The following is a 25,983-nucleotide window of genomic DNA, read 5'->3' on the forward strand; positions in this document are numbered from 1 at the left end:
AAATTTACTCTCTATCAGAGAGAGACGGTGAAATATTATAGAGTGCCAGCCGAGTCAAAGCGTGCTCACGTGTGACTAATTGCACCAATTGACTTTTCATTCCAACCAAACTTAGGTTTGCTACACCTTTTCTTTTTCTTCTTTCTGTCTCTAGTCTTGTTATTAGTAGTAAAATAATAAACTTTTTTAAAACATGAAGTTTTATGTAAAGTCGCTATTAAAAATATTTACGCAATCGGGTAAGTTATAAGTAGTTATGAGTACATTTCTAATGATAAATATAGGTAATCTGATGATAAAAATAATAATAACTTATCAACTAAGTGTAGTATAAAATGTTCTTGCACTAATTACATTATTGTTGGTGTACATAACTTAAATCAAATAAAAACATATCTAATATACAAAATTTTGAGAACTTATATGTTTTGTATAAGAGAATGGTAAACAGAATAGGATGACTTAATGTGAGTGGATTCTCGTTTCCAGCTGATAATAATATGAGATGAATTTAGACAGGTATATCCATGCCAATTGCCAAACAAGGAAGCTAAGTCCAATTTCTTGTGGGCATCTACTTCCTATTTATTTTGCTTTTTTTCTCTTAGTGTCAGCGTCAATAACCCAACTCCTCTACTCGTTGAAAAATTAATAGGCTACACGTCTTCTTGGATTCTTACTTCAATGACTTTCAAGACAACAACACATGACTATTAGGCAATTTTTTACACATGACTATTAGGCAATTTTTTTCTTAAATAGGAGTACTATATTTGAAGTATTAATAGTATCATTTATCTGCATGCGGATTCGAATTTTCATCCAAGTGTTCGAAACCGAGTAATAGCCTTTCCATGTTGTTGAGGGTGTTCAAAACATATATATCTACATAAACTCAGAAAAATTTATCCTATATATACAGTCAAATTTTTTGCCCGAACACCCTGGCCTACCTTTAAATCCGCCCCTGATCATTTATGGACACTTAACTACTCACTTTTAATTTCTCCTTTGTCTTTCAGTTAATTTGATTTTATTTACTGGTATTTCTTGGACTAAAAACAAAAATATGGTTTGAAAGTTGGCAATCTCTGACGTAGTACGTGTGAAAAAAAGAGGGAAACCAGAACCACTAATTAAAAGGTGGGGGAATATGATTTAGCTTGTGTTATTTACACAAGTTATAACTACAGTATAAAGAATTTGTACAGAGTCAATATATCCTTAACATGCTATAATAGGGTATACTCCTACCACTTTTAGGCTCATCATACAAGTTAAACTATGAGAAATATATGATGTGGGAACATGGAAAAGCATTGGGAGGATAAAAGACTTCTTAATTTTATAGAAAAACAGAGTGAAGAGTGATAAAGGCCTTGCTTTAAATGCAAGGCAAATGCAGAGATCTAAGTTTTGTTTGACCCGTATTTTTAGGCTACGAAATCGCCCTCCTGTTTACATCCTCAGCAATTATTTACCAATAATTAACCTTCAACAATTACAGTGACTCATATATTATAATTTATAAGTAGAGTTTAATTCATAAGGGTGAAAATTTTGACTAAAACTTAAGCCTGACATGGGAGGGGGAAATTCAAAGTTTGGTTCGTGAGAATCTAACCTAACTCGTTTCAAGGAGACAAGGACGCAATAGTCAATAATGGAGATACGCAGAAATCACTATGGCTTAGTGTTGTAACTCTGTACATACAAGAGGAATTGTGAAAAGCTCGTGATTATCAAAGAGGAGAAGATCTATTTATAATTTAGTTCAACTTGAATATTTTATATTCTAAAGTCAGACTTAAGTCAGATCATAAGCGGATCTAGTGTTAAAGTATTTGGTTCGCCTGAATTCAGTAGCTTTTGCTCAAATTTTGTATTTGCATAAGTAAATCCACTAAATATCTATAAATATTTAACTTTAAACTCAATTATTATTATATATTAACTTAACTAAATCTCACTGATCTCTTTGTTTCTTTCTTCCCTCTCCTTCACATGCCTCATTGATCGTCGTACCATTAACTTCCAGTTTTATACCCCCATGCATTCCCATAGTTTTGTTCATATTTCTATTCTAAAATAAAATAAATGGGAATCTGTTGCCATGTGGTATGCGGCCTTTAAAATTCTCTTATTATTATTATACTGTTTATTCATGAAAACTAGAGACTATAGCCTATATGCTTAATTTAGGGATACAACGAAAAACTATTCAATCTATCCAAAAATGCTATGCAAGTTCAACTGGGCCTTAATTGGTTTTGTTCGGCTGTCTTGACAGGCCTTAGGCCGGATGTTCAAAACAAAATAAGAGTCGGTTTTCACTTGGTCAAAATTCGGATTGGGCTTAATGTACATTTTGAGGTTAAAATACTTTTTTTGTTTCCTTTATAGAAAGTGTATTGGATAAAAAAACATAAAAAATAAAAGAAGAAGAAGAAGAAGAAGAAGAAAGTGTATTGGATGTTTAAAGCGTATTCCTGTTTTGCAATTCAACCATCTTAGCATACTAGTTTTGAGCCAAAGAAATAAGAAGAGGTAAGCTTTCAAATTTTTATTTTGAGCCAAAGAAAATAAGAAGAGATAAACTTTCAATTTGGTGAAAATGATCATTATGAAATAACTGAATTTTGGGCCGTTCGATCAAGTAAAGGAAAATGAATGGAATTCATAACTGTCTCAATCTTATTTTTTCCGTTTTTCTTTTTATTTTTTAATATTCAGCGACTATTCCAATGCCCCCTTTCGCCATGCATAAACTAAAATAATAATTAAGATCAGCACGAAAATGGGATTGGGCTCCTCTCCATTTCCCCCAAGTCTTAGCGTGGAACGTGGAAAGACAAGGTAAAACTATTTTAATATACAAGTGGGTTATGAATATTATTTATGAATATTATTGGACAAATATTGAGAATAAAAATGGGCGTGGAAATAATGCGGAAGGTCGGGGACAAAATGGTAATATTGAGAAAGTCTTTCAAAGTTTTTGATGTTCCAAGGAGGTCATATTGACCATGTGAAAAAAAAAGGAAGAAAAAAAAAAAGATTGAGCCAAATGACTTAATATATATATATATGAGAGAGATTAAGCTTTAAAAAGGAGAAGAAAAAACAAAACAAAAAAAAAAAGAGAAAGAGAGAGAGTTTGGTGAAAAGAACATGGTTCAAAAAAATCATTTTCTTCTTGTAAACCCATGGAGGTCCTCTACATGGTATAATTGTTTCGGGAGATAGGCCATCCGTTTTCGTTTCCGGCTGGAAAAGATTTTTGATCTTGGTTGGAGTAGTAAAGGAAAGGGTATGTAAGGCATCACCATGCTGAATGTCTTTGATGTAGTAGGTTTGAACACGGCCTGGGACAATTCCTTTCCTAGAAATCCGAGATTGAAATTAGTTACTATCTTTGAACTAGAAATTGTGTAAAATGTTGAAAAAGCTTCCTAAACACCGAGAACTTGCATGAACAACACCCGACTATCTTAAGCTCTCACGGAATGTCATAAAAGGTAATGTACGTAAATTGTGTACGCGCCATCGGACCCGACCGGCGGGCCCATTGTTCCGGACTTCCACTGCGTTTCATTTACCAACGATAAGTGTTGTAACCATTCTAATAAGAAATTCTATGATAACAATGGTAACGATGGTGTTAAGGAAAAGAATATGTCTATGATGAGTATGACGTTAATGATTCCATGACTAAGAGTCTCGAGTTAAGGAGTTAAGATGAGTGTGAAAGTATCAAGAGACCTTGATCTTATTTTTCTAAAAACTCCAAAGTATATATATAGTCGTATAAGGATTATGATTCCCTTCCATGTTATTCTTCGTTGACGGTCTCGCAACTAGTTCCTTGATTGAGACATGATGACCATGATTGTTCCATGTCCGGAGGTTGCGCCTTACGTCCTCTCGATACTTTCACTTGGGCTCTCGTACGATAAAGTACTAACCATGATGACCATGGTTAGCCGCCGTTTTCTATTTGCGGTGGGCGGAATTACTACATGGCAGCGGGCTCAGTTCCCTATATGGACTGACGGTCAGTAGGCGGCGGGCGACCGCCTGGTCGGGCGGGAGGCACGGACGCGGGCCTGTTCGTGGCTCTTTTTAAAAAAAGGCTAGCATGCGTGGCGTGCCCCCGAGGGCACTCGAGATGACTCACTCAAATTATTGTTTTACGTAACTGCATAAGTAAAAACTTGCATAATAATTGTCGGGGTAGATAGACGAAGATACGGTATTAGACTTTAATTTTGATGATACTATTCATGGCTAGGTACATTGCTCGTGCGACCCCTCTTCTTCGGGGGGCTGCGTTTCGTGCGCGCGGTACACAGGAACGATCGAGCCTTGTTGTTCCCGAAGGCCGGCCTGATGTCTTGCTCGAAGTTAGAGCTTTGCGGACACGGTCGTGGATTTCGGGGAGTCGGTTATGATACAAGTTCGATACTGCTTGATTTAAAAGCAACAAAGGAATATTTCGAGAAATCTTATTATGTTTACTTGACGTAGAGATCAAAAAAAAAATTTAGAACGTTGTAAGAGTCGATCGCTCGGCTACGGGGTCGGGTGCCCATCACGCCCCTAGTGAGATCGGGGTGTGACAAAAGACATATGGCATGAATTATAATTAATGGCTAGATTTAATTGACTAAAACAATATCCATAATTAATAACTATACATAATTAATAACTTCTCCGGTAAAATATATTAGAATATTTTTTTTCTTCCTATTTACTTTTTCCTAATGGACCCGTTTTTAATTTTGGATTATTTTTTTTTTCACTAAATTTTTTTCCCTAATAGACCCATTATTCAATTGGTGATATTTTCATTTTTTCAATTATGATGCTTACTAATTCACATAATATACCTGAGTTTCATGATTGAAAAAAAGATGGAATATTAAAATAAGGAAGAGAGAGAAAATATTTTTATGGATAAGTTATGAATTATATAAACTATGGAGGGCCTTGTTTTAGTCAATTAAATCTTAGTCATTAAGTTATTAATTTTTGGGGGAAATGGAGAGAGGGAAAATGGAGGGAGCTCTTTCAAAAGATCAAAGTACCAATTATTCGTGCTCAGCACTATAAACTCTAACAAGTATTAATAACTTATCCGTACATCATCTTTTCTAATTTCTTGAGATTATTTTTGCCACTTAATTTTTCCCCTAATAGACCCATTATTCAATTGGTGATATTTTTCATTTTTTCAATTATGATGCTTACTAATTCACATATTTAATTGTATCTTTAAGTATCTTAAAGAGTTAATTTTGAAAGAAAAAGATGGAATATTAAATATGAAGAGAGAGAAAGTGGATAAGTTATTAATTATATAAACTATGGTTAGAGTTTTGTTTTAATCAATTAAATCTTGATCATTAATTAATCGTGTCCCAATAAATATTAATGTCTGTCTGAAAGAGAAGGGATGATTCAAGCACTTGTGGCCTTGTTGGATCTTTTTAGCCAATTACTCTAAGTAGATGACCTGTGCCTATATCATCATAAACAACTTCTTTTTAACTCCTTTTTTAAAAATTTATTATCTCTTTCAAAAGATCAAAGTACCAATTATTCGTGCCCAGCACCATCAACTCTAACAAGTAATAACATCACAATATTGATGAACACATTTATTTTCTTTAAATATCTTGGAAGGAAAATGTGCTCATGAATAGTGGAGAAGAAAGAGAAAAACGAAAGAAAACTTGATTAAATTGAAACAATGAACCATCACTTTACTAATTAGTAATTTCCATGCTAGTGCTAAATTGATCACAAGAAGGGATCAATTGCATAGTCTTCTTCAAGGTTCTCTAATAAGCAAGAAGAGATTTACGAGAAGATCTTCCTAGCTAAGATCAATCTGAAATGTTAATGACGAGTTCTGCTTCTCATCTAGAAAGGGACATCGAAATCCAAATCCTTTCTATTAATTGGTTCTTGCATTTATAACATTGATTTAGATGAAAGGCGGACCGCTAACTAGGCGGCAAAACAAAATAGGAAATGGCAAGCTAACTGATGAGTGCCTGTTTAAACTTTATTTTAAAATGCATGCTAAGCTAACATACTGGCTACATACTAGTATAGCCAAATCAAGATGAGATGAGACGTATGTTCATCTGCCGCAACAGGACTACCATAGAAAAGGTTGCCTCCGCTAGTTAGCATTGAAAGAGATCCCGAATAATAGTTATAATCTCTATGTGAATATCCTCCCGACCAGCCAACCTGAATCGAAACAATTAGGCTAAATTGTCCTACGGAAACAACTATTCTTCATAACAAATTTCATATGATAAGTACAAGTAAGTATGCTTTAGGGTAAACTTGTGCCCGATTTTGGTAATTAATTTGTATTGACAGACTATCTACGCCCCAGTTTCAAGTTGGGGTATAGTAGCTGCTATGAATCATCGCTTATATGAATTTTCACTAACCATGATACGGTAAATGTACATCAATTTAATCCAAAATGAACACCTAGTAGTTATAGTTTTATTTTTTGCAAGAGAATATCTTCAAACCACACAAATATAAGACGAAAAAATGTATTTACATTATGAACTTCCTCACTGTATATGCTTTTTTACTTTACACTAACTTTTTCTTTTTTAAAAACAAACAACATGATCGTATATCTTTTTTCTTTCTTTTCTGCAATGTAATACAATTAAACTAAAACAACTAGCTCTCTGAAACCTGAATCTCTGCTATTTGCTGGCCCAGAATTACCGGTTTCAATTTATTCCTCCATACATCTTTATACAAATCACCATCACCACCACTTTTTTGAACTTCCACTACTACCAATTGTTCGGTCAATCGATATACATCCAGGCTCATTGTTAATTTACCATTTTGCCCTATCATCTCAATTCCCCATTCTTTTTTCCTCTTCAACCTGAATTTCTCCTTTTTTGCCAGCTCTTTAATTCTCTCTATTACACTCTCCGGGGACTCTTCCACTACCGTCCTCTCCAAATCATCCACTGAATTGTTCGATCTGAACAATCTGGAAATGTCCAAACCTGGAGAGAAAGAAATTATATCAAATGCATTCAAACAATTCGATGATGAATTTATCTTATTTTCTTCCTCCTCAGAGAATTTGATAAATTTCAATCCCTTTCTAAACCATGGATCTTTTATTATCTCTTCAATCGTTATTCTCGTTGCCGGATTTATATCCAAAAGACGAGATAATATCCGCTTAACATCGGAAGACATCCATCTCGGACACCGGAATTCGCCTTTGTAGATTTTTTTGTACATTAGCATCAGATTTTGATCGTAGAACGGGAAATAACCGGCGATCATTACGTACAGAATAATTCCACAAGACCAGATATCCGTTTTTGCTCCGTCGTATCCTTTAATCGTCAAAATCTCAGGTGCCACGTAAACAGGAGATCCGCAAACTGTATGTAGAAGCCCATCGAATGATTGAATTTGTTCAGTTGTGGCACTGAGACCGAAATCGGAGACTTTTATATCTCCGTTTTCATCTAATAGAATATTTTCCGGTTTTAAATCACGGTGGTAAATACCACGTGAATGGCAGTAATTAACTGCGGATATCAGTTGCTGGAAGCATTTGCGGCTGAGATCTTCGCTGAATTTTCCCTTATTGGAAATTTGTGTGAATAATTCGCCTCCTTTGACGTATTCCATGACGAAGTAAATCTTCGTCTTTGTGGCGAGCACTTCATAGAGTTTGACGATGTAAGGGTGGCGTAGTTGGCGTAAAATGGTGATCTCGCGTTCGATGTGTTTGTCCGGAAGAGTATTGTCTTTGTTGGAAATATTGATCTTGTTTATTACTTTGATTGCAACACTTTGGCCATTGTTGATGTCTCTAGCGTGGTACACTTTAGCGAATGCGCCACATCCGAGTACCTTTCCAAGCTCATATTTACCGAATAATGGCTTTTCCGGCATCGGTGAACGAATGCCGGGATTCAATGAAAGAATTGAAATATAGGGTTTTAGTTCTAAAGACAGAACCCTTGTTGTTTAAGTTTCTTTTGTGTTAAATGTCTTCTACAGAATCTACTTGTGTTATATAGCTGGTCTTTTGTTTTCAATTTTTTCCCTTTTTATTAGCAACCAGTTTAAGAATTTACTATTTCCACGTGAATTGCTACTTTTTCTATTTTGGAAGTAGCTATCATATAAGGCTGGATTTTTCATTCAATGTTTTTAGTCAACCAATTAATGGTCGGTTTTGCTGTGGTTTACACGTTTCAGTCATCCAATGAATCTCAATTAACTATATTTTCGTTTAGCTAAAGAGATTATTTTGGTTATATCCAAGCAAAATAGTTTCCGCCCTCTTATCTGTTGTTTCCTTATCCTTTTCACACACGTAAAGATTTTATTTTTCATGAATGTAGATTGCAATTGGCCAACTAATATGTAATTATGATATGATTTGCTGCGACCAATTACGAAACTAAAGGTAATCAAAATATAAAGTAGCATTATAGTTACCCAAAAAATATAAAGTTGCATATATACATATAAAAAAAAAAAAAAAAATCCTATCTATATAAGTTTTTGACCGCAAAAAATATCAATTGACGGGCATTGGATGAGGATTGTCCCACCACTCCTTGTACAGACAGACTAGTAGTATAAATATATATAGATTATTCAGCTATATTATCAATTTGTCACAAATTTACAGCGGCGTAACAACCACAAAAACTGGAAAGTAACAGCATTAGTTAATTAATAATCAGACCGAGTACATGTGACTTAATATTATTTTAATGGATAAGGACGGTATTAGTCCAACACGTAATGCATAAAAATATAAAGTCGGTATAATTGAATAGTAATTTATTAGTCATGCGGGGTATTAAAGCTTCTAGTTCCTTGATTGTTGATGCAGTTAAGAAATGAGGGAGGGAACAACACACAGAGCCTCACAGTAGAGAATACTATTATTAAAGCAAAAAATGACGAGTGTCCGCGGTTTATTTGACTAATAACGCGTAGTGCTTAGATTAGCCGAAACGTTAGCGTCTCTTTTTTAAAAGCGGTGTCGCATTTTATAGCGAGAACAAATAAATAAAACACTGAAACATCATATTAAAAAGAAATTTAAATAAAACATTTCACGCATATTACTACAACTTTTCTCGATGAGTTTTTTTTAAATGTATTAAAAATAACCATATTAGTAATAATATTATATAGTAGCACTTTTTATATATAGTTTTTTTTTTAAATGTATTAAAAATAACCATATTAGTAATAATACTCCCTCCGGTATATATATCTCTTAGACAAAAACAAGTAATTTGACTAAACTACCCTAATTAAATAGGCATTGAGATTTGATCATACAACACTTAATAGGGGCAAATCTGAAAAAACAAGGTTAATTATTTCTTGATTTGATAAGTGAACACTTTTTTTGATAAAAAAAAAAAAAAAAAAAACTAAGTGGACACTTTTTTTTTTTTAATCCGGAGGGAGTATTAAATAGTAGCACTTTTTATATATAGTGCATTAAACAATAAATAAATAATTCATTATAAGTGAAAGGAAAAAAGAAAAGAAAACAAATAGCACAGCTCCTTTTTGTTCCAGAAACCCCAAAATGAGGCCACAAAGTTTCGAACTCGCGCCCTTTAGCTAAAAGCTTAAGCGCCTGACCAAGTGAGCTGCGTAGCTCTTTAGTTCAAGCAGTGTCATTATTTTGGTTCTGCGTTTTAGTTTATACATATACCTATTTAGTAAAATTTTCCGACGAAGCAGTGTCACGTGACACCTCTCGGCATTAGGTAAATCCGCCCCTGTAGCCAAGGATGACCCATGCATTTTCCACACACATTAACTCTTATGGAAAGCGAGATATAACAAAAATAATTGCATATAGCGTTTACATCACATGATTATATATCTTAGTTTAACTGGACACAGAAATTAAGAGAATAAAGAAAAAGTTCTAAACCTATATATGTCTTAAACTAAAGCTTGTGTCATAATATATCAAATTGTAGTTGAATTTTGTGGTTTTGAACATGATATCTGATATGCTAAAGTTAAAAAAGTTATTCTAAATATAGAAAGTAATTTTTTCTTAAAACAAACTAAAACAAAAACTAAAGCGGACAAATTAAAACAGAAAGAGTGAATAATTGTGGTTTAAGAGAAAACTTTATGTATACAAATAAGTGTCATATGTCTATTTGTTTGGTATATATTTGATATGGTTAAGTATTATCGAAAACAATGTAGCCCCTTGACAAACTTGCAAAGCTTTAAATATAGGAAAAGACTTTATCAAATTGGAGCCTTACACAATCGGAAATCTCCTGTTTGACAATATGTTTATAGATTCTTCTATATTAAAATTAAATTAAATAACTCAAATTAAAGAACTTTTTCGAGCTATATATTCTCATATAATTCCAATCTAATATACAACATGAAGTAAATTGTATACTATGGTTAAACTTTCTGAAAAAGTGTTTGCAGAACTACTTGAAGGACATTGATTTTTTTTTTTTTTTTGGGGTGGGGGGGGGGGGGGGGGCGCTACTTTAAGGACACATATATTAGGGCCCCAAAATAATTTGTATTATATATATGATTTTTAAAAAAAATTATTATTTGTGATAAATAATTTTCTGGACCATTTTACTGTCAATTATTACATATATATATATTTTCAAAGTTTATGCTACTTTTTAGAAATATGATTGATGTAATTACAGTTAGAAGTTGTAGTCAATTAAATTTATAATTACTTTCTACTTTGTAATATGGTTTAATTCACTTCAACTTAAATCAATCTAGTTTATAATCTTGACTTTGTAAGGTCTTCTATAACTCTTTGAATGCCTTTTTAGATTTTTTTCAAGCTCAAGCTAAGTAGATTATTAAACAATTAGAATAGAAAAGACATTATTAAGCCCTTAAATATTTTTTAAGGCATAATAGTCACTGACGGTTTTAATGTATCTTTATAGTTAAAGTGATACAAAAATATTTATATGTAGAAGATGATATTCTTATTTGCTTCAAGTCTTACTTCTATTTTTTAATGTTTCCATTGCTCATAAAATAATTCTGAAAAGTTTTTTGTAACAATCGCTTGAACTTAAAAAAAAAAAAAACTAAATCGATGAAATGATCGTAACACAGAATATAAGCCTCGTGATTTAGTTAATGTCTCATGAAAAATTACACGAATTGATTATATCGTCAATTGAAAAACAAAATACACTTTAAAAAAGCTATAAGAATAAATAACAAATAAAATATATTAAAATTTTACTAAATAAATATAAGGCCTTCTTTTAAATTCCGGCTTTAGGCCACCGGCTCTCTTGAGCCGCCTCTGCTTAAATTACACTTGAATTTTACTAGAAATAATGGCCATTAGCTATTTTTTTCTTTTTGTAATTAAAAATTATCATTATGCTAGAGTTCAAATTTCACAAAGTGAAACTCGTCATTTTCATTTGTGTTACCTAAATTTTCCTCCTTGGCTCCTTAATGTATCTTTCTAGCTTGTATACATTAATGTATGTCCTTATCCTTCTTCTCGTTCTTTTTACTTTTCTTTTTCCTTTTCCACATTTTTCTTTTTCTGGTGGGCGAGGGGGTTAAATACTGCTAAAAAGGCAAACAATTGACTCATCTGAAGAGCAATCTATTATTTCCAGGGGCGGACCCACATGGTCTCAAGTGGATTCATATGAACCCACTTGTCAAAAAATTACAGTGTATATATATGTATATTTATTCAGTTTTTGAAACAATAGACGTGTATATTTATTTTTTGACTCCACTTTGAACAAGTGCGATGGTCAGCCCGGTGGCTAGTGGGTTCAAAAGTTTCTGAGTGGTCGCGAGTTCAAAACCCGTATACAACAAATGAGTAATCTTTTTTTCTTTTAGTCATTTAAAATTAAAATTTCACCACACAAAGTAATATTATAAGTATAACGTGTGAGCAGCATTCGTCCCTTACTCCCTTTTCCAAATTTTTTTCAATTTCTAATATAATAGAACTTAAAATAACAAAAGGACCCAAATCCCAATCTGAAAAAGTATTGAAAAGTGAAATCCCCAATCCCAAACCCTCGCTCGTCTCTCTCTCAAGTCTCGGGAATTTCATCATCAAGTTCGGCTCTTTCATCAACACAACACCAAACATCGATCAAGTTCGCCTCTTTATCCTTTACTCTGTACTTTCAAATAAATAAAATTATTGTGCCTGTTCTTTATTTTTTCACTTGAGAAAAACCCTACCACTTGAAATTGAAGAAAATTTCAATTGATTTCGGGATTTTGGATGCTGAATACAAGCATGTAATGGAAGGAATAGGTAGAATGAAAACAAAGTTTTCATAATAAATAGTTCTCACGCATGATGCCATTTTTTCTACAGTTACACTAAAACTCTATAATAGAATAGAAGAGTTAATGATAATGAACCTTTTTCCTCTGTCTTTGCTTTTCCTTGCTGCCTCTCTATTCTGTTATATTGAACCTGCTTGGTGAAAATCCTGGGTCCGCCACTGATTATTTCTCAAGTCTAGGAATATAAAATGCTTGTGTAAAATTACCAAGGGTGCTCTATTATTTTGTACCGATAGCGATTAAAATATCACGGAGAGTCGATTGAGCTGCATAATTTCCTTGGCCCAAATCCCTTCTTGAGTTCAGCATGTTTCATGGATTTACATAGACATAAAATGCAAGTCCAGCCCAGGCCTGATAAATTGCCCCAAAAGCGGAGTCCGCGACTTTTGTAGGACAAAAAAAAAAAATGTTGAACCAAACTAACACAAAAAAAAAAAAAAAAAAAAAAAAAACATAAGTAGGTTTCATGCACTAATTTAGTGCGTGAAAGGACCAAACTGCAAAAGTAAGAGTTTGGCCTTTCACGCACGAAATTTGTGCGTGAATGAGCCCAACAAAATATTCTTCTACCACTTTAGCATGCTTAACTAAGTCTTCTTTTGCACTAACATTAACTAGAGCAGCTGATAACTTCTGTATCAACTTCTTTGGACTTTCCTCGGCTTCATGACCAATGGTTGCAGCTTTTGAGGTTACTTCCGGTGATTGGCTGTCATTTTCTGGAGTTTCTTTTAATGGATCCTGCTGCAAATAGCAGAAATTGCAAGTGTTTGAAGTGAGAAAATAGAAGCTAATAAGCACTGGAAGGAATTACCAGGGGAAAAAAGGCAAGGAGAAAACAAATCTAGAGTAAAGGCGCCAGTAGCGTGGCATAAATTATTATAACAGGTGAACAGCAGTCAAATCAGGAACAAATTTACTATAGGGGGATAGTTTGCTTTCGAGGACTTACAGGTACTATTACTATCAATGGGTTGATTTTGTTTAATTCAATTGACTTATATCTTTTCTCAGTTTATCAAAACACGTGTATAATGAGTTTGCCCTTTTCGGTGTGCTTTTTCTGTTGTTGCATTTAGTAGTATTTTACCTGTCAAAAGCAGAAACATTCACCTAAAGTTGATGAGGCTTTCATGTACAATATTTTTCTGTGCATTGGATCTCTAGACTGGGAGTGTGGCACACAACAGTATCAAGTTTGGGTTAAAAATTCATCATTATATTAGCTAATGCGACGTAAAATGCATTTTGAGGCAATTGGAAGTCATTATTTTTTCACTAGATAGTCTTCACAGATAATGAAAGATGCTTGGCTGCTTAACAAATATGGGACTGACATAATCAACTCCATGCTGAACTCTTTTACACATAATGGTTTTGGCTTCACGGATCTGAAATGCATGGTTTCAGAACTAGAATCTTTGAATACAGAGCTTGAGTTAATTAAACTTAAAGTTTACCATTATCGGATCAATTTTATATGGAGTAACTTTTAGCAGAAATCATAACTACAAAATTTACATATAATAAATGTCATTTGAGAACCCTTTTACTAGGTGGATAGCTGGCTTCAACACTAAATGCCGTGTTCCATACTTCCATTTTTACAATTAAGTCATTGATAGCTTGGATCAATATAAAGTTGAAGCTTTCAAGCATCTGGACTTAATATACAAATATTTTGTTGGGCTCATTCACGCACAAATTTCGTGCGTGAAAGGCCAAACTCTTATTTTTTGCAGTTTGGTCATTTCACGCACTAAATTAGTGCGTGAAATCTAACTCCCAAAAGCGTGGTTTTGACCACAACAAGGGATTAATTACTTTTCTATTATATATAAGTGCCAAAGGAGGACTAAAATAGCTTCACCAACTTGTACCAAAAGCTTTACAACTTGTACACGTAATTAATGCTTGTACCACAAGCTATATAACTTGTACACTTTACTCAACTATTTTTTTATCCCACGTGGACATATGTTATAGTACTTAATATTTATTTCCTTCTCATGTATAGACGTATGCACTTCAATTTTAATTCTCCGACACATTTATTTCCTCCATGCACTTTTACTTGTTCACTTTTGACTTTTTCGGTTCTTGCTGAATATCTATTCTCTTCTCATGTATAGACGTATGCAGTTCAATTTTAATTCTCCTACACAAATTTCTATTCTATTTATTTATTTCTATTATATATATATACACGTAAAGAGAGGACTAACATAGCAATACAAATTTATACCACAAGCTATATAAATTGAACAGTTTAACCAACTAATAGAAAAATGAAGTACTTCCTTTGTCCCATATTACTTGGTCACATTACTAAACAACTTTTTTATCCCACGTGGACATATGTCATAGTACTGAATATTTATTTTCTTATTATGTATACACGTATGCACTTCAATTTTAATTTTCCGACATATTTATTTTCTCCGTGCTCTTTTACTTGTTGACTTTTGACTTTTCAAGTTCTTTAAAAATTAATAAATGAAGTACTCCCTCCGTCCCATATCACTTGGCCACATTACTAAACTACTTTTTTATCCCAGGTGGATATAGTCATAGTACTGAATATTTATTCTCTTATCATGTATACACGTATGCACTTCAATTTTAATTCTCCGACACATATTTATTTCCTCCGTGCACTTTTACTTATTCACTTTTGACTTTTCACGTTATTTAAGAATTAATAAATGAAGTACTCAATATTACTCAAAATATATGTCCAAATTACTTGTTCATTTAATTACAAAACCAAGATAAAATTAATTAAATCTTTCCCATCTTACCCTCTCCGTCCCATATTACTTGGTCACATTACTAAAAACTGGACATATGTCATAGTACTGAATATTTATCTCTTCTCATGTATACACATATGCACTTCAATTTTAATTCTCCAACACATTTATTTCCTCCGTGCACTTATACTTGTTGACTTTGAATAAATGAAGTACTCCCTCTGTCCCATATTACCTGGCCACATAATTAAACTACTTTTTTATCCCACGTAAATATATGTCATAGTACTGAATATTTATTCTCTTCTCGTGTATACACGTATGCACTTCAATTTGAATTCTCCGACACATATTTATTCCCTCCATGCACTTTTACTTGTCTACTTTTGACTTTTTACGTTCTTTAAGAATTAATAAATGAAGTATATATTTTATCAAAATATCCGTATTTATTGGTGTATAGTCTCAATAGTCTCGTAAAAATGATTTGAAAATGAGTAATTAATGTGAAGGGTAAAATAAGAAGAAGAAAAATTTCTTTCTCTTGGTATGTTAATGTGGACAAGTAAAAGTGAAGCGAGGGAGTGACTTTTATCCCCGTTTTTCTTCTTTGTCAATACTTTATTTATTTTACTCTCCTTTGCATTTTCTGATTATTGTTTCTTTACATTTATAAAATGTATTACTTTATATTTTCATTTCGGAATTAAAAATTTGGTCATTTACGATATAACATATATCTTTCTAATTTTGATTTCTTTGTAACAATTCTTTTTATCTATAATTGTTAATATAAAAAATTATAATATATTTTATAAGTAATTTAATTTAAAAAAATTATTAGTTTTGCTTTTAAAAAATTCAATATATACATTAATTGACATGGATATTAACATGTCGGTATACATATAAGATATTAACGAATTTAAAAGAAAAACTCTAGAATCAAAATATTAATTTTCCCTTATATTCTTACTAATTTTCTTTTTCACATCGATGAACAACTTTTATTGTCATGGCAATGAGGAAAAAGTCCGATTCTTTCCGTCTCAAAGACTCAATTCCATCATATGATTTTTATTTTTAAACTCTATTTTTTTAATTATAACTAAAGTGATGGTACATAAAATATATTTTTTATATGTTGCTATATATAATAACAATTAGAATGTTTTTAAAAGTTATTTTCAAAATACAAACCTTAAAGATTAGCTAATTAAAGTGAATAGACATGTTCGGCCCGTGCATCATGTATTGCTAGTTTACATAGATTTGACGTGTTGAAGAATTCCATATGCAATTTATCGATCAACTGAACATTGTTTGTTCATACTGTATATATGCATTTCGCTCAAGGTAGATATATTTATCCGTGTGGGATAGAAAAATGAACAGTGTAGGCTTTAAAGCTTATGATTTGCAAATAATGTTGTTTTCCCTTAAAACGGTAACAATTAAATTTATACGTGGTTTATAGGATATGTGGTTAGATTAGTGATTTACGTATAATAATAATATGCAACAATAAGCGATATATTGATGAATAAGAGAGAAAACAACTTAAGAAACCGAAATATAGATTCTGTGAATTTGGTTCGATCTTTGAAGTAATGTCTCTAGCCCGAGCCAATCAGTAAGAAAGATTTTATCTCTATTTTTTAGATTACAAGTGTGAATATGAATGAAAGACTAGCGCTAAAATGAAGGGTGTTCACCCGTATTTATATAGCAAATAATAGATGGGTCTTTGTACCACCCTAAAAAAGCCTTTTAAAAAACCCTAAAATGGATAAAAGGGCGCCCCGTACGGATGTCAGCACAAATCACGGAGCGGTTAGGCGACGTGTCACATGGCTCGTAATGGATACTCCGAACTTGTGTCGAGTGTCTTCCCCTCAGGCTCGGGTTTTCTATGCCTATTAACATACCCTCGGTTTCTGACATTTAATTGGAAAAACTCACAACTCCTTGGCCCCTCGTCCCCTTTGATCTTATCCGAGGCTAATGATCTCGTTCTTCTTCGACCTCGTATTGGATTGCCGCGATATTTACTTCGTTTTTCACCGTATGCGAATTACTTCGGTTTTTACCGTATACAAATGTCTCAAGACTTGAAATAGAGAATTTGAAATTTGAAAGCATGATTTGAGAAACATATGTTCGAATGCTTGATTTGAGAAATATATTTCAAGTGTATGAAATAATGGTTTCCGTTTACAACATTTCGGTATTATCAATCCCCTATAGGATGTGGGATTATAATCCCGGCATATCCTTGTTCTGCCAAACAACCCCTAAATATCCCTTGCTTATAGAGTTGCTGCTTTTTCACCAAGTATATATTTTACTGCAGCCCTGTTATTGCTTGATAAAATTCAATGTGTTACAGACAGAAAAGGCTGTAACTAAGGTAAATGATCAAGACTATAAAATTGACAATTTCATTGCAGCATTTTATCTGGACTGCTGCTATCATCCTTATAGCTATTGGAAAACAAATCTCTGCAAAGTTCACCATAGAATCTGCACACCAAGTCAATAAAAACAGGGCTTTTCAGATTCTTCCAACAATATAGCAATTCTTCTACATCCATTAAATCCCTCATATTTCCCTCTTCTACTATCATCTCTGCCAGATAATTCTCGAAGCTTCTGCATGCATCTTCCACATCATCCTGAATAAGCACTTCTTTTTTAATAGCTTCGCTGAATTTCACATAAGCTGGAGTAATTGGTGAAGGAACTGGTGCTTTAATATGGCCTGCATGGTAAAAACAACACTTTTTCAGTAATTCGTTCAATCTGCCGAAGTTTATACGAGTTGGGTTATGACTAATCTGTTGATTTGATCCAACAGGTTGAACCCAAAATGATCCATCAAGTTATTGGATCAAAACAGGTTTAATAATGTCATCCGACGGGTCAAAATGCAATCTGAATCCGAACATACGAAATTAATTTTCGAAATTGAGAAATATGTAAATTTGGAATATCTAAAGCTAATAATTTTAGAAAAATGCATTAATTCTTTTCTCTTCGAAAAAGAATGGTTTGCCGCACGAATCATTGATCCCGCATTCACACAGGTTCGAGGAAAAGATCGCCTCCAAAGGGGTATGATGCAGGTAACCTACCTTAATACAACCATATTACTTATTCCACGAGTTAAGCCTGTAACCTATAGGTTACAGAGTGACAACGTTACTATTGCACCAAGGCATTCATTGGATGGAGGTTAGGTCATGTTTGGCGGATTGAATTATGACCTATTACTTGACCCAACTCATTTTGATTCAAGTAAATTTTGAACATGGCTTGTTTATTAATTTGGAAAATTGATATAAATAACCGCCGATCAAAATAATAGCTAGCCAACGAATGTATACTTTTTGTAAATTAATGCATAATATACATAAAATATACCTGTTTTATACATAATAGTATATAGTTTTTGTATATTTGGCTAGCGAATATAATTATTTTGGCCAACTGACTAGATGTGTAACTTCCCTATTAATTTGAGCCATGTTTTGACTTGCTCAAACACACGTATTTATCACCCGTACCTGCATCAGAGAAACTCTTGAGCGCCATGACTTGGTCCTCCTCTTTTGGTTGTCTCCTTATCGAACGAAACACTGATAGAACATGTGAAGCTTGGTTTTTTCTAGTGCCTGTGTTGCTCTCACATCTTGAAGGGCGAAATCTAAGCCTTCTTATAAAGAGGGTTTTTCTTAATTTGAACTTAAAAAGCTTTAGTATTTTCTTGCATGGATTGAAAGCCTTGAATTTTAAGCAACATGAAGTGTTCAGTTTCATTTTTTTTAACTTTAAACGGTTGATGAAAGAGTGTGGATGAAGTATAAAAAGTGAATGATGGTTTACGGCTTATCTTTGCTTTCAGTTTGGTATTGACAAGAGAGTTGTGGAGTGCTGTGAGATTAAATTTGTTGAGGTTGGTGTATTGGGGTGAAGAATAGCAAAAGGGTACTCCTTTTTTAAGGTGTGTGGGAGAATATAATTAGTTGTGGGTTGCACGTTTGGTTTTAAAGAAGAAAAGGTGGTATACCATGAAAGAAATGTTACCAACTCTTAATTGCTAGTTGTTATTGCTAATACAATAGTTTTGATCTACATTATAGTTGTTTACGGACATGATGGTTGTTAATTAAGATACGAAAGAGCGATAAACAATTAAGGATGATACCACCAAGGGTCTGGCTGATGAATGAGATTCCTTCCATCGTAATTTGATGTATAAGGAATGAAGATACTTCTGAAAAGGAATACTTACCCCTTTATGGACTTTACGTTATGAGAATCTAAATTAGTCGAGTCAGTAGATTTCGAATACCAGATAATATTCTACTCCCTCCATCTCAAAAATATTAGTCGCATTTTTATTTACATACCCCTTAAGAAAGCATTTATAAGGGTAGCATTTTGACTATTTTATCCTTTTAACATATTTTATGGTGAGAACCTCTTAAATGTTGTTAATTAATACAAGGATAAAATGGAAAAAAATTACTTAATTTTGCCTTGATTAAATAAAACTACAAATTTTTGGACAAGTATTTATAGCAACGACGACAAATATTTTGAGACGGCGAGTGCATCTGTCAATAATAGTTATATGGTGAAATAGATTAGATGCGCGTAAAGTATTTAATTGTATAAGACATCTCCTAATTGATATTACAACTCAATTGGATAGGTTGAACTTTTAATTTTCCCCATCAGATAAATCTTCAAATTCTTCCATAGTAGTCAAGTTGAATGATACGGTGAGTCTTCACACTTTTTTTATCCTTGCATCTTCTAATCCAAGAATTTTTACTGGCATGAAATGTTTTTCACTATTCGGCCCAAAACCTATTTCCTGGACCCATGTTTTGAGTCCAATAATCTATATCATCCTGGGCCTATTAGCCCAGACCTTCCATACTCTCTGTACATGTTTTTTGGAACAACTACGTATATATACATCTTAAGGAGAAATATTTACGAAACGTGACGATAGTTTTATATTTACAAAACATAACATTACAAACCCTATACAAAACATGCTTTTAAAAAAATAAAAAAAATAAAAATTAAAAATTGTTTTTTTATTTAAAATTTATATATATTTTTCGCTCAAAATTTTATGTATGAAATGTGTATATCTCGTTCAAGGCTTAAAAAGTTCGCTCAAAATTTAGTGTATGAAAATGGTATGAAAAATGTATGAAATGTGTATATCTCATTCAAGGCTTTAAAAATCTGCTCAAAATTGTGTGTATGAAAACAGTATGAAATTTGTATCTCGCTCAAGTCTTAAAATTTCGCTCACATTTTTGTGTATAAAGGTCATGTTAGATTTCTGTAAATTAATGCAACTACAACAATATTGTACACCACTTTGATATAACATTCAAGACTTAAAATAATCGCTCAAATTTTTGTGTATGAAATGTGTATATCTTACTCAAGGCTTAAAAAGTTCGCTCAAAATTTATGTATGAAGTGTGTATATCTCGATCAAGGCTTAAACATTAAACTCAAAATTTTATGCATGAGAATGGGATTAAATGTGTATATCTCGCTCAAGACTTAGAATTTCATTCACATTTTTTGTATATAATGTTCATATTAGGTTTCTGGAAAATTAATACAACTACAACAACATTGTAACAACTTTCATACAATATTCAAAGTTTAAAGTTTTCGCTCACAATTTTGTGTATGAAAATTATATTAAAAATTTCGCTCATACATACACATTTCATAAATTTTTCATAGAGCTTTCATACACAAAAATTTGAGGTAATTTTTTAAGCCTTTGAGCAAAAAAATAAAAAAAATATTTTTTTAAGAAAAAATTTAAAAAAATATTTTTTTAAAATAAATTTTTTTAATTTTTTTAAAAAAAATATATTTTCTGGAAAAAAAATAAAAAACGAAAAATATATGAAAATTCGTCATGTTTCATAATATATCGTTATGTTTCATAAATAAGGAAAACTATCGTCACATTTTGTAAATATTTCTCCTTATATATATATATATATATATATATATATATATATATATATATATATATATATGTAGTTTTCCCTTTGAGAAATTCCATTGTTATAATTATAGCAATTCGTTAGGATTTAAACAGAATTTATGATACATCAACATATGAAGCAATGAGATTTTATAATACATCAATATATGAAATATGCTTTTTTTTTTTTTTTTTTTTAAGATTTGTGTTGTCAGATTGAAAACAAACCTGGAAAGGAACATTCTTTTTATATAATAAAAGACTTAATTATATCAAAAACTATGTGTCACAACAAAGGGTCACACTGGACTAAAATACGTTTGGGTACTCAAGTCAAGCGTACTGTTGCTATTACCGGCCGTATTAGAGCAAACGAAGGAGGAACTGCCAAGTGAATTATGTCACCACAAAATTTGGTCATTTCTTCTTCCTTAGCTAATATGTTCGATATCCTGTTATGCTCCTTGTAAGTGTGGCTGAGCATTGGATCCCAAATCTGCCTCATCAACAACCTGCATTCACATATAATTGGGTTAAAAATTAAGTTCCCTTTCTCAAGTAAATTATGTACCACCATCAAGTCCGTTCAAATTTGTAGAGGAAATAGGTTTTTTTATTCTTGCAATGTGCAGTCCCTCAATATCATTGTAGCGTCAAACTAAATTAAAGACTTTGAAAGAAGAAATCAGAATGATAGGTAAAGGACATCAGCAACATTTGTCAGTAACACAAGATTCAGAGCTTGATTGAATTTTGTCTCTGCCACAACAAATTCCATATTGACTGAGTAGTTCATTTCAATAAGAGGAGTCAGAAAATTCATGAGCCTCGGTGAATAAAGTTATCTGGTACCTGTTGTTGGTTGGGAGATGACAGGTACCCCGTGAAATTAGTCGAGTTACGCGCAAGCTGGCCAAGCACCATGATTATCAAAAAGAATTGTCACCTGAATCAGTGAACTCACCTTGGGCAGTCAGAAAAGTTATCACGGGACTCCATACACCTATTCTCACTTTTTCCCCCTGTTTTAAACCTTGATTGATCTTTTAAATTGAAATTTGCATGATCGTCAACTTACGGGACTTCTTTATTCGAATTTGGAATCGACTAATTTAGAATTGATGAATAGTTGATAGATCGATTGATTTAATCCCTAATTTATAATTGTGAAGTAGCATAATTTAAACCCTAATCAAAATTATGAAGTAGTATGATTAAACATTGAAAACCAGATTTCCATGAGATGACATGCGAGACAACTAATTTGGAGACTTCCATTACATGCAATATGTGTCTCCATATAATGTGGAGTATATATTATTACATTTTACTATTAAAAAAATGTGACAACTTGTCATAATTTCTGGGGGACTTAGATGTTTGAAGACCACAACCTTTCCTTAGACATATGGGCGTGTGTTGTTACTAATGATAAATCATCATTTTGTCATTTCATCTTCTTCTTTTTTTCTTTTTATGAAGGGGCCAGGCCAGACTTCAGAGTATCCTTCATAAGTGACAGAAAAGTAAAAAAGAGGACACAAATTCTTTATTATTCTCTATAAAATTCTAAAAGATAGTGTGCTAAGCAGTGTGGTTCCTTTCACCTCCTGCCCTCTCTTTTTTTTTTTTTTTTGCCTATGGGGTGGGACAGTTGCAAAACCGAATTTTCACTAAGGAATTCAAGATTTGTTATATATAAGAGAATTTTGACATTGCATTACAATGTGATTTTTTGTTGAAGGGCCACCCCTCTAGCTCCAACCCTAGGCGGTGTGATGGGCAGAGGCGGAGCCAGAGGGGCGGAAGGGCTCATTGTAAATATAAAGTCAATGTTTATATATAGTAGATGAACTTATTTGATAAAAAATCTGTCTCCAGCACCAATAACGGGCCAAGGCTGATCCATAATCAGTCAGGTTATAACCAAAATAATTAAAATAAGTGTGGCAATTTGTGTTTTGACTTTTCATTACTGTCTGAAGTATGAAAAACTAAACTTCCCCATAACCTGCCCAAAAGATGTATGACCAAAATCATAATAAGTAAAGAGCAGCTGGCTTACATAAATAAAAACAATAGAAACCACTGTTCAGCTTGTGCTCCACTTGCTCTTCATGACATATCTTCTTATTGGGCCCCCCTTGCTTTTTTAAACACTATGTATATCTATTTATTTAGCACAAACTTCTATTCTTTTGCTATCATATATAGTGGGAATTGGGAAAAGAAATAGAAAGAAGCAAAGTTTTTCCTCAATGGGCAATCACAAATTCAAGTTCTCAGATATGATGCCAAACACTTGGTTTTACAAGCTTAAAGACATGAGCAAAACCAAAAACCATAAAACCCCATTTTCATCTTCTTCAAATAATAAGCCACAATATTCTCAGCCAAGATCATCTTTCTCTTACACCAGAAAGTCCATTAGAGTTGACAAGATTTACAATTCTCATTCTCATAATTTTCTTGATCCACCAAGAAAATCATCATCAAAGAAAAGATCCAAGAGAAAGACCATTTACAAGCCTTCACCTATACACATTCCTTCCTCCAACAACATCAGTAACTCTATTTCAGTCTCAAACAAGTTAGGGCCTGCTTTCTCTGTTTCCTCCACAGAAGAAGATAAATTCCCTGAATTGGATTTCCTTAATTCTCCATCCTCAGAATTGGACTCCGATGCTCAATCTTTCAATGATTTTGCCTCGAATTGGCCCAATCCTTGCAGTTGTCAATTCAGCTCTTCAGCAACTGATATAATCATCGACGTGAACGATAAAGCTCAGTTCAGCGAATTCAACAATCTAGATGAAGGGTACGCGACAATTTCAGAACTTGATCAACTCCCTCCAATTCTTACCAAGCCTTCAAATTCCATCAAGAACATAAAACAGGACAACATTAAGGCTCGGCAAGAAAACAGAGAACCTAAAAACATAGTAGGTTCCCCTGTTTCGCAAAAACATTTCTCTGGTGTAAAACTGCGAACAAATTCGACTAAAATTGCGAGCAAGAGAAATAGCGTGTCATCAAAAAGGCGTTCGAAGGCAAAGAAAGAGAGTTGCTCGACAGTGACTAGTTTTGCTATAGTGAAAGCTTCAGTTGATCCTGAAAAAGATTTTAGAGAATCTATGATCGAGATGGTTGTCGAGAATAATATAAGGGCATCGAAAGACTTGGAAGATCTTCTTGCTTGTTACCTTTCATTGAACTCAAATGAATATCATGATCTTATTATCAAGGCATTTGAACAAATTTGGTTCAACTTGTCTGACCTTCACTTGTAAAATAGTTTCTTATTTTAGTTTTCTCTTTCCTTCTGAAAATTTTATGTAAATTTTTACAATGCAAATTTCTATTTAGGCTCCTGGTTTTGATTTTTTAGTTAATTAGCTTGTTCATAGGTGCACCATTGTACTTTCCTTCCCTTTTTTGCAGTAATCTTTGAGAAGTATTAAGCTAGAACTTGAAAGTATTAGAAATCTAAGGATTAATTGCTAAAGAGTCCAACTTCTAAATGGTGACCGTATACGAATTTACTATGATTACGTCACCTAAAAGATAATTATGTGTAAGTGAGCAAGAAAGCAGACGAGAAAAATCAGAAGAACGTCGATTGGAATCACTTATTTTGGAATGAAAACCTGAAAAAAATAAAGTAGATAACATGTTAAATTACAGTGTAAAATATATTAATGTATATGAGTTAAATTCATTACTAAAACATGCTTCCCCTTATCCTTTCTCATCATGGGGCCAAAAGATTATATGGCAAGTAAACCTAGGGAACAAGCATGATGAAAATTAATGATGTTATTATCTTTAGGAAATTTTGTGGAACAAAGGAGCAACTATTAACTAAGAATTTCAGTGCCAAATCCCAATTTTCCACAAATTGGATTTAGGTGCTTTTACATCCTGCTCGGTCAACTGAATCTTTTTAGTTGTACTAGTGCAGACATGAAAATCAGTTCTTCCAGAAATAGACAAATTACATATGAAGGCTGCTTTTAAGGACACAAAATTGTGCAGGAACTTTAAGGAATGTACCTTTACAAATACCGCGGGAAGGAACAACACTGTTTGGTCATGAATTAAGAATTGTACCCTTAATGATGCCGAGTTTTGTGACGGCACAACGTTTAAGTAAACTCACATTGATACCATTAAATTGAAGTCTCCTTTGTCTTGAAACTTTTAGGTAATACATTTAGTCTTTGAAATTCTTTTCTCAAATTGTTAACCTTCTTGTTAATCGTACCTTAATTGTTCTCTCTAGTACCCCTCCCCCAAATAGTTGGTAAATCTTTCACTTTGTGAGTGTGGACAGGAGTAAAGTTAGAGTTTACTTAAGGAGTCTGGCATAATTTTAGTACTTTTGGTCAAAATTATGTATTTCTGTTAAGAAATGCACTTCATGTATATAAATAATTTATCCAGAATTCATTAACTCAAAATTCTAAATCCTCATCTGGGTGTGGACAGAGGAGTACCACATTGTTAAAGTAGTGCAAATGCCGAATGTGAAGAAGAAAAGAAGATTGGAAATCATAAAGAAAGCAACTTTAAAGTTAGCATTGTTGTCTAAAGTAAAGGTTTTGATCATAAAGTAAAAGCGGCGTCTCAATTACAGAATTGTCAAATAAGTGAACACCTAGATATGTACCCTATTGGCCGCCTTTGCACAATCAATTATAGCTGTTCATTGATGGCAAGTTTCCTCTTTTAGGGGGGCTCTACACAGGAATATTAAATTATTTGTATCCACATCGA

General features: G+C 32.9%; 3 protein-coding genes across 3 annotated transcripts; 1 reads left to right on the forward strand and 2 right to left on the reverse strand.

Annotated features, from left to right (window-relative positions):
* Window positions 1-6,567: 6,567 nt before the first annotated feature.
* Window positions 6,568-8,076, reverse strand: LOC132052956 (CBL-interacting serine/threonine-protein kinase 11). The gene has a single exon (XM_059444711.1). It carries the CDS (start codon window positions 7,969-7,971, stop codon window positions 6,718-6,720), a length of 1,254 nt encoding a protein of 417 aa, XP_059300694.1. The 5' UTR covers window positions 7,972-8,076; the 3' UTR covers window positions 6,568-6,717.
* Window positions 8,077-17,314: 9,238 nt separating this feature from the next.
* On the reverse strand, window positions 17,315-19,115 carry LOC132054711 (transcription repressor OFP17-like). Its single transcript, XM_059446683.1, has 2 exons — window positions 18,737-19,115; window positions 17,315-17,931 (listed from the first exon to the last, which is right to left on the reverse strand). Exons 1-2 carry the CDS (start codon window positions 18,987-18,989, stop codon window positions 17,612-17,614), a joined length of 573 nt encoding a protein of 190 aa, XP_059302666.1. The 5' UTR covers window positions 18,990-19,115; the 3' UTR covers window positions 17,315-17,611.
* A 4,320-nt stretch (window positions 19,116-23,435) lies between these two features.
* Window positions 23,436-24,594, forward strand: LOC132052959 (transcription repressor OFP3-like). Its single transcript, XM_059444715.1, has one exon. It carries the CDS (start codon window positions 23,466-23,468, stop codon window positions 24,495-24,497), a length of 1,032 nt encoding a protein of 343 aa, XP_059300698.1. The 5' UTR covers window positions 23,436-23,465; the 3' UTR covers window positions 24,498-24,594.
* Window positions 24,595-25,983: the final 1,389 nt, after the last annotated feature.

The sequence above is a fragment of the Lycium ferocissimum genome, chromosome 4, assembly GCF_029784015.1.
Source record: "Lycium ferocissimum isolate CSIRO_LF1 chromosome 4, AGI_CSIRO_Lferr_CH_V1, whole genome shotgun sequence".
Lineage (NCBI taxonomy): Eukaryota > Viridiplantae > Streptophyta > Magnoliopsida > Solanales > Solanaceae > Lycium > Lycium ferocissimum.